Genomic DNA, 11,803 nt, shown 5'->3' on the forward strand with positions numbered 1-11,803 from the left:
AACACCACTGCCCCTCGTAGCGTTCACACCACCACACAGCAAACATGAGGACTGCATGTCTTCGGGCTGCTAGCACTGCTAGCCGGCTCACACGCTCATCATGCGTCGCCCAATTATCTCGCCCACAGCTCGCTGGCAGCTCATCGCGTGTAGTCGCATATCAAACTCACCAGGCGCTTCAGAAGCGAACATTCCAGCAGAATGCTACAACCTCACAACAGGCAGCGGCCTTGGCCGTCGATGCTGCTGACGATGTATTCGACACCCCACCTCAGCAAACAGCCTATGCGAAGCCGCTCGAGGCACTCGATACCTTTCCCCGTCGACACATTGGCCCCTCTGCTGAGACGGCCGAAGCCATGCTCAAAGCCCTCGACCCACCAGCGGCCAGTCTGGACGAGTTTGTCAAGCAAGTCATCCCCGCCGATATTCTCTCTGGCCGCGAGTTGAAGATTGGAAAACTTGCCCAACACCACGACAGCGAATGGCAGAACAACGGAGTGCCCGAGTCCGTTTTCCTCAACAACGCAAAGAAGATTTTGGACCAGAACAAGCCCGGCAAGAGCCTGATCGGACAAGGGTACTACGGAACAAAGGTGCCAGAAGTCATCAAGAGGAATGTACTCGAGAACCCCGCATGGTACACAAGCTATACGCCATACCAGCCGGAAATCAGCCAGGGACGCTTGGAGTCGTTGCTGAACTTCCAGACCATGGTGACGGATCTGACGGGTCTCAGCATCGCCAACGCATCAGTTCTCGATGAGCCCACTGCCGCAGCCGAGGCCATGACCATGTCCATGGGTGTCTTGCCGCTATCCAAGCAGAAGAGCAAGAACAAGACTTTCCTTGTCTCGGACAAGTGCCACCCCCAGACGCTTGCTGTTCTGCACTCTCGTGCTGAGGGCTTTGGAATCAAGATTGAAGTTGCCGACGTGCTCAAGGACAATAGCAAGAGGGTCGAGGAGATTGGCCAAGATCTTGTTGGTGTTTTGGCTCAGTACCCAGATACAGACGGAGGTGTCAACGACTTCCGCGGACTTTCTGAGAAGGTGCACAAGACGGGTGCTCTCTTCAGCGTAGCCACCGACCTACTCGCTCTTACACTGCTCACTCCCCCTGGCGAGTTTGGCGCTGATATCACTTTCGGAAACGCACAGCGCTTTGGTGTGCCTCTGGGCTTCGGTGGACCACATGCCGCTTTCTTTGCCTGCGACGAGAAGTATAAGCGTAAGATTCCTGGTCGCTTGATCGGTCTTTCCAAGGATAGGCTCGGCAACCAGGCAGCACGACTTGCCCTGCAGACTCGTGAGCAGCACATTCGCCGCGAGAAGGCAACGAGCAACATTTGCACAGCACAGGCTCTTTTGGCCAATATGAGTGCCATGTATGGTGTTTACCACGGACCAAACGGTTTGACTGCCATTGCAAAGCAAGTTGTTGCCAAGGCCCGTCTCATTCAACAAGCTATCATAGACAACGGCTTCAAGACTGGTCAGCGTGGGAAAATGGACAACTCCCCTGTCTTATTCGACACCTTCATTGTAGAGACTGGAGGTAACACGGACGGAATAATTGCTGAGCTCGAAAAGAAGGAACTCCTTGTCCGAAGGGTCGACGACAAACACATTGGTATTTCAGTCGATGAGACCACAACCGCTCAGACTACCACCAATCTGCTTGGAGTATTCAGGAAGTTTGGAAAGGGTGACAAGACACAATTCAACGAGCCAGTCGATATTGAGCTTCCCGCACCGTTCAAGAGGACCAGTCCGTTCATGACCCACCCAGTCTTCAACTCTCACCATTCCGAGACAGAGCTTCTTCGTTACATTAACCACCTTTCTTCCAAGGACCTCTCGCTTGTCCACTCGATGATTCCCCTCGGATCGTGCACTATGAAGCTCAACTCCACGGCCGAGATGGCTCCCGTTTCGTTCGACACAGTCTCCAACCTACACCCATTCCTGCCACTGGAGCGCGCCAAGGGATACACTGAGATGATTACACAGCTGGAAGACGATCTGGCTGACATTACTGGATTTCACTCTGTCTCTCTTCAGCCCAACTCTGGCGCTCAGGGCGAGTTCACTGGTCTTCGTGTCATCAGCAAGTACCTCGAGCAGCAGCCTGGCAAGAAGCGTGACATTTGCTTGATCCCTGTCTCTGCTCATGGTACCAACCCCGCAAGTGCCGCCATGTGCGGTATGCGCGTAGTGCCCATCAAGTGCGACCAAGCCACTGGCAATCTCGACATGGCAGATCTCAAGGCCAAGTGTGAGAAGCACAGTGACGAACTTGGTGCCTTCATGGTTACCTACCCCAGTACCTTTGGTGTATTCGAACCCAATGTCAAGGAGGCCTGCGACCTTATCCACCAACACGGTGGTCAAGTCTACATGGACGGTGCCAACATGAACGCTCAGATCGGTCTTTGCTCGCCTGGCGAAATCGGTGCCGACGTATGCCATCTCAACCTCCACAAGACCTTCTGTATCCCCCACGGTGGCGGCGGTCCAGGTGTCGGTCCCATCGGTGTCAAAGAGCACCTCTCGCCCTTCCTCCCCGGCCACCTCCGCGGCGAGACAGGCGGCTCGCAAGCCATCCACCCCGTCAGTGGCGCGCCCTGGGGCAGCGCCAGCATCCTACCCATCAGCTGGGCCTACATCAAAATGATGGGCGCCCTCGGCCTAACTCAAGCCACCAAAATCACTCTCCTAAACGCAAACTACATCCTCTCGCGCCTCAAGCCCCACTATCCCATTCTCTACACAAACTCTCAAGGCCGCTGCGCCCACGAATTCATCCTCGACGTCCGCGGCTTTAAAGAAACCGCCGGCGTAGAAGCTATCGACATCGCCAAGCGCCTCCAGGACTACGGCTTCCATGCCCCCACCATGTCCTGGCCCGTCGCCAACACCCTCATGATTGAGCCGACCGAGTCGGAAAGCAAAGCCGAGCTTGACCGTTTCTGTGACGCACTGATTTCCATTCGTCAGGAGATTCGGGATGTGGAAGAGGGAAAGCAGCCCAGAGACGGCAATGTGCTCAAGATGAGTCCGCATACGCAGCAGGATCTTATCCGCGGGGAGTGGGATCGGAGTTACTCGAGGGAGAAGGCGGCGTACCCGTTGGGGTATCTTAGGGAGAAGAAGTTTTGGCCGTCCGTGGCGAGGTTGGATGATGGTATGTTTTTCCCATTTCTCTATCTCTCCCAGATTTCTTTTGAGATGAGGGATAGTTTGGCTAACGTAAAGACAGCATACGGTGATACAAATCTTTTCTGTACCTGCGCCCCTGTTCAGGGCGAGGATACCGATATCACGGGTGCCGCTGCACCAAACCCCACTTAAACCATCTCTTGCATAAAGACGGTGGTGGTTTCTTTTTCTTTTCTTCGACGACGATCATGACGACGAATCAATGAGTTTTTTTTCTCCCCTTTCTGGGGAATCAGGTGGCATAGCACATGTCGCTATACGGAACGTTTTCATCTCGTCCTCTTCTCTTCCCTTCCTTTTTTACTTTTCAACGTCTTTTTTTCTTCTTTGCGATTTACAGTACTTCAACAATACACCCAAATCACAGCATACGGTGTCCTGGCGTTTTTCCCTTTTATTGGTATCTGACCCCTTTCTTATCGAGGTTAAAACCCCCTTTTACCTTGTGGCTTTTCAACATGGCTCTGGTTTTGGGGTTGGAGGAAAGAGTGGAGGAGTGGAGGATAGGAAGTTGGAGTAATGTACCACACGTGGTGAAGATAATCTTCTTTGAGGGGGTCTTTTATATGCATTTCAGGGCGTCTTTTTTTTAAAAAAAAAATCCTTTATTCTTCGACACGCAGAGATGGGGAGAGAGAGTGTGTGTGGGGGAGAAAGTTGCTATATATCAGATGTATGCTTGTGTCTTTTGAGAGAGAGAGAGAAAGAGAGCTTAGACACGAGAGGGAAGATGAGATGAAATGAGATGAGATGAGAGAGAAATACATTCAACAATGGTATGAAAAGAGAGAAATTTTCAACATTCAAATTTGAGAGTGTGTGTGTAAATCGAATTGAGGACGATAAAATGACAAGTCAGAGTGATTGAAACATGATTGAAACGTGAGAATTCAAGATAAGAGTAGAGTTGGAAAAAAAAAGGTTAGGTAAAACAGGTCCCCAAATGGGGAAAAAAAACCCCCCTGGTACCCAGCGTCCCTCAGTCGTACTAATCAAACATGTAAGAGAGAAAAAAAACCCCCATATCCCTACAAAAACATTGTAATCATAATCATACACCCGCAACTCCCCCCCCTTACAAAAAAACGCCATATAAAAAAAATGCATCATCTGCCCCCAAACCCCCCTTCCACTTTAGTTATACTGCCTACTCTTAGCCGCCCACTCCTCCTCCTTCTCCCTCTTCGCCTTCTCCAACCTCTTCAACTCCCTCGTCACACCCCCAGAAGCCCTCCACCAAATATCCGTGCCACTCCTAATCAGCCTCTCGGCGGCACTCGTCGGTCCATCAACCGCAGGTCTGACATCGAGATAGAAAACCGGTTCACCAGTAGGTTCGGGCGCACCCTCGTAGTAATCAATCACGTAGCGAATTTCCTTGCAACCTTGCTCATTGCAGCGCTCGACGAACCAGTCGTGGCGATCAAAAGGCGGGTTTGTGCCGAATTGCTCGGGCATGACGTAACCGAGCCATTGTAGGATCTGGGATTTCGGCGTGGGTTCCGTGGGGCGGCCTGTGAATCTTAGGAGTTTTGGGGGTGGGATGTCTTTGTCGTCCCAGGTTGTCGTGTCAAAAGGGTCGTCGGCGGTGCCGAGGAGGAAATTCGCTACGTCTTCGCCTTTCTTGCAGATTTGATAGCCTTCGGCTAGGCCTCGTGAGAAGCGGCGTTCCCAGCCCATGATTTCGGCCCAGGCGCCTTCGTTGAGGAAGTTGTGCACGCCGACCATGCTTTCGACGGCGGTGATGTCCGTGTCGGTGTAACCTTTGCGGAGCATGGCGTTGTACATTTGTTGCGGGGAGGGGTATTCCCAGAGGGAGCCGTCGCCTTTGGGGATGGTCGAGGTTTCGCGCTCGAGGGGCAGGTTGTGGACTTGTTTGTCGGCACGCTCGTTTGAGAGATCGGCGAACATGTTGTTGAGGGGATTTAGGCGGGAGAGGAGGCCGGTTTTGGGGGGTTCGGAGGGGCCAGATGAGGATTTCTCAGGTGGGACGTAGGGGCAGGCGCTTTGGGATGTCTTTTCTGCAACAACGGGCGGTGTGGCTTTCTTGTGCATGGGGCATTCTGGCTGGAGGCATTGTTAGAGGCGCAGATGCAAATAGTGGTTACTGTACGTACAGGAGGCTCCATGCTGCCTCGTGGCATTGGATGCGGTGCATTGCGCGCAGCAGGCGCAGAGGGTGCGGTATCTGCCCAAAACCAACCCATTTTCGATTGCTGTATGTAAAGAAGAAAAAGTGTTTTTGGGAAAAAGTAGGAAAGAATACACAGGGCTGAAGAAGATGCGACGGGTGGCGGAGATTGTCGGGAGAAACAAATTCGTGCAGGGTTCGCAGCGTCATCGCTCCAAGTATGTCATCCGCGCTCCGATTGGCTGCCCGCCTCGACACATCCGTGTGCGTAGTAATGCCACATTTGGATATATTTGTATTTTGTTGATCCTTAAAAATAGTACAGACACCTGGGTGTTTATTCTACATGTTTTGCCTTGAAAAGTTCGTTGAGCCCTCCATGTTCATCTTCTTCTACGATGCCGCCGCCTTTGCCAGTTGTCCAGTGCCCCGTGAGCTGAAAATGGCCATGATACCAAAGCTGCCATAGAATAGAACCATAGGATATGCTACCAAGCCTCGCATTGATGTCATGCGGCCTGTGAGTTGAGTTAGCGTATGCTTCCTCTGTACTTCAAAAGTACACTTGCCAACAACGGTAAACATTGAGCTCGAACTGTACGAGCACCATGTGATTGCCAGACTAGTAAGAAGATATCCAAACAGCCCGTCAAGTGGGACAATGATTCCGAAAATGGCGACCAACACGAGAGGGAGCAGGCAGTAACCCAGAACGGACGCCGATCGTGGAAACGTCAATGAGGAACCCAGGTGTGACCCATGTGGGTGACCATGATCTCCGGGTGTTGCCTCAACCGTGTTGACAGGAGGGGACATGAGAGAAAGGATCTGGTGAAGTAGGATAGTGCCGACAAATGCCAATCCTGTATACTGTCAATTACCGCATACGCACGCAGTAAACACACATACCGTATATGTAACCAAAGTGGAGTTTGCCAGACAACTAACTACTGTTAGTTTATACTCTGCGGAAAAAGACGTGTCTTGCATACCAATAAAGACGTGCCAAATACTAAGAAGAAAAGAATCGGGCCAGCTACATCGCTATCATCCATAATGTGCTGGTCGATGCGACCGAAAGGGTTCAGGACGGCCAACGTCTGCACAGCATTAGCCTAGCACCACATGCAAGTATTGCCCACAACCCACCTTCATTTGTATGTGCTTAAAGTTCACTCCCAGCTCTTCCACTACATTTTGTCAGCTTGCGTGTATGTTCAGGTATTCGACGTTGCGTACGTAGTGGCGGTTCTCCCTCGTATCTGCCCATTGTTAGCAAGGTTTCATGTCGAAACGCCGTCTACATACCCCTCTGTGCCAAATGCTGCCAACCAGCCTGTTCGTAGGCCTGATGTACCCATTCCCATCTGCCCACTCACTCCTGGAGCCGAAAACCCAGCGCCATACTGAGAAGGATATGCTTGGCTCGCCGGCGCGCCATAGTTTGCTTGGAAGGGTGTAGAGTGTCCAGATACTGGTTGGTTCGAGAAGGACGAGGAGTAGAATTGGAGGTTTTGTGCATTGCCTGCACCGTACTGAGGGTTCTGTCCGTAACCGTATTGAGACATTTTGCGAAATTCCGATCGTGGACGCGGTGTTTGGAAGGAGGAAACGTGCCGAGGGGGGTCAATTGAATAGGAGGGTAATTAGGATGCCTGGCGGAGCTGTCGCGGAGGAGCCTTGGTTCAAGTTATTACGTGGGGCAACGGCCGACGTCACTGTGGACTATTGAGCTGGAAGGACAGATCGCATCGAAAGCGGGATGGATAGAAGGGTAGCGGGTTTGTTTGTCAGGATGCTAGGAAAGCAGTGGTTGTGTTCGCAGTGTTGCGGCTCAGATGCGACAGCCACATGTCATCGTGTGCATCGGCGCTTTCTCGTCTTCATTCGCCGATTTGGCTTAGTCATAGCTCATGGTTACAACACGCCGAAAAAGGTAGGACTACGCTAATTCAGAGGCACGCTAAGTTTATTATCAGGGATTAAGGAGGAATCATCACGTTGCGCAAGCAATCGTTGGGTATAATTTTTTATTCATTTGGTTCTCTTTTGGTGGAGAGGGGTATTCGATATTGCTAACAAGAGGAGAGTCATTATTTCATGTTCAGAATTCTCGCATCAATCATAAACAGCACCTGGCTGTAGCCCTATAGCAGGCATAGGCTCCCTAGAAGTGTCACTCGGGCATTTTAATACATTTCTACAGTTCTTCGTGAAGTGTAGTTGCACCAGTCACACTGGAAATAGTCAGTATGTGGAACGGCCCTTGCCACGACTTGTACGCACCATGGTGTCAGAAGAAGCGTCGTTGTCTTCACGGCAATACTCATTCTTGCATTTCTTGCAGGTCCGAATAAAGAGCTCTTTGCAAGTGATGCACTGCCGGATATTAGTATGATAAAGTTGAAGGTACAGGGGTACATACTGTGTGGCCACAGCCGAAACAATCACGCCTGACGCCGATAATCTGCAAGTTTCCATGTTAGCCTATTTCTTGCCTGTAGATGGAGCACATACCTCGACGCGCAAGTGGCGATTTCCAGGTTGCAATTATCCAATAACCAGGCTCCACGGCTAGTCTAGAGAAGACTAGGTTCCGGAATCCAGCTACTTCGTAACGGCCTCAAGGCAATCTCGCTCCTCGCGCGCCAAGGTAGGGTTCTTCACCCCCACATCCCGTTGCTGCCAGCACCAGCCATCATTTCTGAAGGCAGGCACTCTTCCACGCAGAGGTCCATAAATACCTTGGTCTTTTGCTTTGGGAGCATGCGGGTAGTCCCGTCGGATTGAAGGTTCTCTACAATCTCGGTTTGTTGCAATTCCGTACGTTGGGCGGTAGCAGGAACCACGTAACAATCTTCGTCCCACCACTTGTGACACCTCTCGCACCAGCGACCTCTGAGGCAGTCTTCACATCGTACTATGAGAGGCGGAGGGGTAGTTCCGTCAAGGGTATGTGGTATCTGAGCAGCACGGACAGTGCTTCCATGCAGTGGAACGGGACTCAGTAGTGGATGATGGGCCGGGCTGGAGCTACCGAACACGGCTGGTCCTTCAGGGGAGGAATGGCATGTCTCACAGCCAGATGGTCCTAGGGCAACAGTGGCAATCGAAGGCCGGAGGAAAGCTGCTGGATGATGAGCTCCCGCAACCGAAGGGTCCCTAATGTACGCTTTGCTTGGGTCGTGTCGGGGACCTCTGCAAAGAACGGCATCGAAAGCAATGATACCGGCACACTCCTGGAGTATCTCTGCCCACTCCGGAGAGGGACGCTTTGATATGATCTTTCCGGATGACTTGTACCATTTGTCTTGTGTCCGTGACAGTGCAACGTCCAATGCTTGCTGTGATTTCTCGTTCCACTGTGCTCCAATCTGAGCTCCTCGTGATGACATGACCCCTTTTGGCACGGGCGATGGCTGCCTTTTTGTCGGAGGAGATGCAGGACGCGGAGGAGGGTCGCGAGATCCAAAGAGATAGATGCCCTTGACCCGAGGGGTGCCCTCGGGTCTTGACGGACGTACGGCATATCGCAGGTATTGTTGGAGCTTGCGCTCGTTCAAGTTCTTCACTTCACGGATAGAGAGTAGGCGTACGTTGAATCTCTCTTCTGTGAGCAGGTCTTTGACAAGCTCTGCTGTTACGCTGAGCCCGTCTAGCACCAAAGTGTGGACATTGTGGAGGACGTGGATCTTTTCGAGTCTGTTGAAGATGTGTCGTAGAGGACCGCTGTAGAAGTCATCTTCAGTGAGGGCTTCGTCCATGCGTTCAGCCCGGAAATTGACGCCGCCAACATCCAGGGGACCGTCAGAGGGTACAATGGCGGACCTTACGGTTGAGAGGTCAAGGTAGCGGAAAGCGTCCGGGGAATGGATGATGGCATGGTGGAGGGACTTTGAGGTGCGGGATAGATTACGGAGAGCAGAGACGGGGAGATATGGGGCAGTTTGACGCAGGATTAAGGTATTAGAGAGAAGGTCCGCCAGGGAGGTAGGAAGGTCGTGGGTGAATGTAGCAGGGCCCATGGCGAAAGATCAAGAGAGGGCAGGGAGAGAAGCTGGCCAGGCGGATTAGACGGGTACTCACCGAATCTTTATGACAGCGAAGAAGGTTGCCCAGACTGGGGGGCACGTGCCCTTGATCTGACGCTGCAGGAGGGTGCTTGGGATGAGCAAGAGGATCGACTAATGGATGTCGAGACGCTGCAGAGGTTGGTTGGGGTTGCGCCGGACGTGGGGTGCGCGGCCCCTGTGGCGATCGCAAATACAAGACCCTGCCAAGAGGGGGGACAGGGAGCAATTCGCAGATGGCGGCGAGATCAGGCGGCGATGAAGCATGCCTTGGAACACATTTTGCAGCCAAGGCCGTGTGCAAAGGCTTAGGTGTTTGACACCGGAAACATTAGCAAGCCGCTGCTGCGGCATCCCAAGCGGGCGCCGTGACACTACACTGCCAGACGGGCTATCTGCCCCGCCTTGGCCAGTTACGGCAATGAATCGCCATATCGAAACATGGAGGTGCACTGCATCCATCGAGTAGTGACCGGCAATATTACATGGCCCCTCGCGACTAATGCACGCCTAGAGAGTGAAGGCCGAAGATACATGGGCCCAAATGTGCAGTTGAAACGAGTCCTTCCCCGCCATTCACCGGAACCACCCACGCTGCACGCTGCACGCTGCACGCGTCTCCCACGCGCGTCTCCGTCTTATCGATAAGCACCGCGGCTCGGAGTTACTCGACTAGTCTTCCCAGCACTGCTCAGTCCAAGTGCAGGCAAAGGTAAGCTATGACGCCACCCATCACCGAAGCTTCGAGCAGAGCCGCATATGTCAGCCGTCGTTCACTGACAGAACTACTACTAGACTGCGTGTGCATCGGCCATCGTCTCATGTAGTGTCGTCTTGGTAGAGTCCGTGCTGCTTGTTGTCATCATCTCTTCTTTTTTCTTTCTTTGCGATACCCCCTCCGCCATGAACCCCGAATTAGACCCCGCCGCAGCAGAGCTCAAATGGTCCGGCCAGTACAACCTCGCTAGTGCAACCCGAAACGCACTTCCTGGCGACAAAGTCCTCCTGCCGCCTTCAGCGCTAGAACAGCTGCTTGCCGCGGCACCTGTAGTCCACGTCGATGCGAACCAAGCCCACTTGACCGCTTTCGATCCCTTCAATCCATATACCTTCAACGCCGAGCGACATGCGCGGGCGCAAGCGCAGGACCGATTCCAGCAATTACCCCACCCTCTTACCTTTCGTCTGGTAAACCCGGATAATGGCCGAGCCGTACACGCGGGCATTCGCGAGTTTTCGGCGGAAGAGGGCGAGATTGTGCTGAGCAGCTTTCTGAAGGAGGCACTGGGCATCCAAGAGCGATCTGCAGATCCCTCGAGAAACGCGAGCCCAGACGGTGACAAAGATGGAGACCATGCTGTGGAAAACGGAGTAGACAAGGCACTCGGCAGTGGCACTAACAGCGACGCCGCTGTCAAAATCACCGTGCATGCCAAGCAGCTACCCAAGGGTGCCTTTGTGAAGTTGCGGCCTCTGGAAGCTGGCTACGACCCCGAGGACTGGAAGTCGCTACTCGAAGAGCATCTACGATCGAACTTTACAACGTTGACAAATGGCGAGATTCTAGTCGTCCATGGCGGTCGAGGGGTCGGCGGCAAGCGTGAGGAGTTCCGTTTCTTGATCGACGGCTTCAAGCCCGAGGGAGAAGGAATATGCGTCGTAGATACGGATTTAGAGGTTGATATTGAGCCTCTGAACGAAGAACAGGCCCGCGAAACCTTGAAGAGGATAGCAGCTAAGAGGCACCGTGAACCCGGAACCGAACAAGGCAGTTCAACCGGTGGCACCATTGATATCTTCAATGCACAATCTGGGCAGATACTCGAAGGCGAGTACGTTGACTTTGAGCTAGCGTCTTGGGACCGATCCCAAGGGCTGGAGATCTTGTTAGATGAGGTTGACAGCGAAGACGAGATTGATCTTTTCGTCAGCCCGTTCTCTTCACGCCAAAGAGTTCGCCCTCGGGAGGAGGAGCACGTCTTTGCGGATCTGTCTAGTCAATACCCCAAACGCATACGATTACAACCTACGAACATCGAGCTCGAAGAAGCAGAAGCAATATGGATCTCAGTGCACGCATATCCATCCGAATCACCCTCCACCACACCCAAGCCCTTCCACCTGAAGGTCTCGATATTCGATCCAAAGGCCGAAGCGGAGACCAAGACTGAAGGCTCACCCGAACTTGGCGAAGACGAAGTAGTCTGCAAAAACTGCAAACAAATCGTCCCCAAAGGCTCCCTCTTCCTCCACGAAAATTTCTGCCTCAGAAACAATATCCTCTGCCCCCAAGGCTGCGGTCAAGTCTTCCAAAAGCGCTCCAAAGCCTACGAATCCCACTGGCACTGCCCCCACGACACCTTCACTGGTAACACACCCCT

General features: G+C 52.8%; 5 protein-coding genes across 5 annotated transcripts; 2 read left to right on the top strand and 3 right to left on the bottom strand.

The window, feature by feature from the left end:
• Window positions 1-44: 44 nt before the first annotated feature.
• On the top strand, window positions 45-3,353 carry COCMIDRAFT_3870 (uncharacterized protein; the record flags this gene model as incomplete). The annotated part of the gene is made up of 2 exons (XM_007688109.1): window positions 45-3,186; window positions 3,262-3,353. 2 exons carry the CDS (start codon window positions 45-47, stop codon window positions 3,351-3,353), a joined length of 3,234 nt encoding a protein of 1,077 aa, XP_007686299.1.
• A 1,002-nt stretch (window positions 3,354-4,355) lies between these two features.
• COCMIDRAFT_35311 (uncharacterized protein) lies at window positions 4,356-5,428 on the bottom strand (the record flags this gene model as incomplete). The annotated part of the gene is made up of 2 exons (XM_007688139.1): window positions 4,356-5,288; window positions 5,339-5,428. 2 exons carry the CDS (start codon window positions 5,426-5,428, stop codon window positions 4,356-4,358), a joined length of 1,023 nt encoding a protein of 340 aa, XP_007686329.1.
• Window positions 5,429-5,745: 317 nt separating this feature from the next.
• Window positions 5,746-6,920, bottom strand: COCMIDRAFT_35312 (uncharacterized protein; the record flags this gene model as incomplete). The annotated part of the gene is made up of 7 exons (XM_007688140.1): window positions 5,746-5,870; window positions 5,922-6,215; window positions 6,262-6,295; window positions 6,345-6,452; window positions 6,502-6,542; window positions 6,592-6,614; window positions 6,661-6,920. 7 exons carry the CDS (start codon window positions 6,918-6,920, stop codon window positions 5,746-5,748), a joined length of 885 nt encoding a protein of 294 aa, XP_007686330.1.
• A 621-nt stretch (window positions 6,921-7,541) lies between these two features.
• COCMIDRAFT_90989 (uncharacterized protein) lies at window positions 7,542-9,377 on the bottom strand (the record flags this gene model as incomplete). Its single annotated transcript, XM_007688171.1, has 4 exons — window positions 7,542-7,589; window positions 7,639-7,731; window positions 7,778-7,819; window positions 8,097-9,377. The coding sequence occupies 4 exons, from the start codon at window positions 9,375-9,377 to the stop codon at window positions 7,542-7,544; spliced, it is 1,464 nt and encodes a 487-aa protein (XP_007686361.1).
• Window positions 9,378-11,419: 2,042 nt separating this feature from the next.
• Window positions 11,420-11,593, top strand: COCMIDRAFT_90893 (uncharacterized protein; the record flags this gene model as incomplete). The annotated part of the gene is made up of 1 exon (XM_007688172.1): window positions 11,420-11,593. A coding segment is annotated over one exon (174 nt), but the record flags the coding sequence as incomplete, so codon positions are not given.
• Window positions 11,594-11,803: the final 210 nt, after the last annotated feature.

Source organism: Bipolaris oryzae, assembly GCF_000523455.1.
Source record: "Bipolaris oryzae ATCC 44560 unplaced genomic scaffold scaffold_38, whole genome shotgun sequence".
Classification (NCBI taxonomy): domain Eukaryota; kingdom Fungi; phylum Ascomycota; class Dothideomycetes; order Pleosporales; family Pleosporaceae; genus Bipolaris; species Bipolaris oryzae.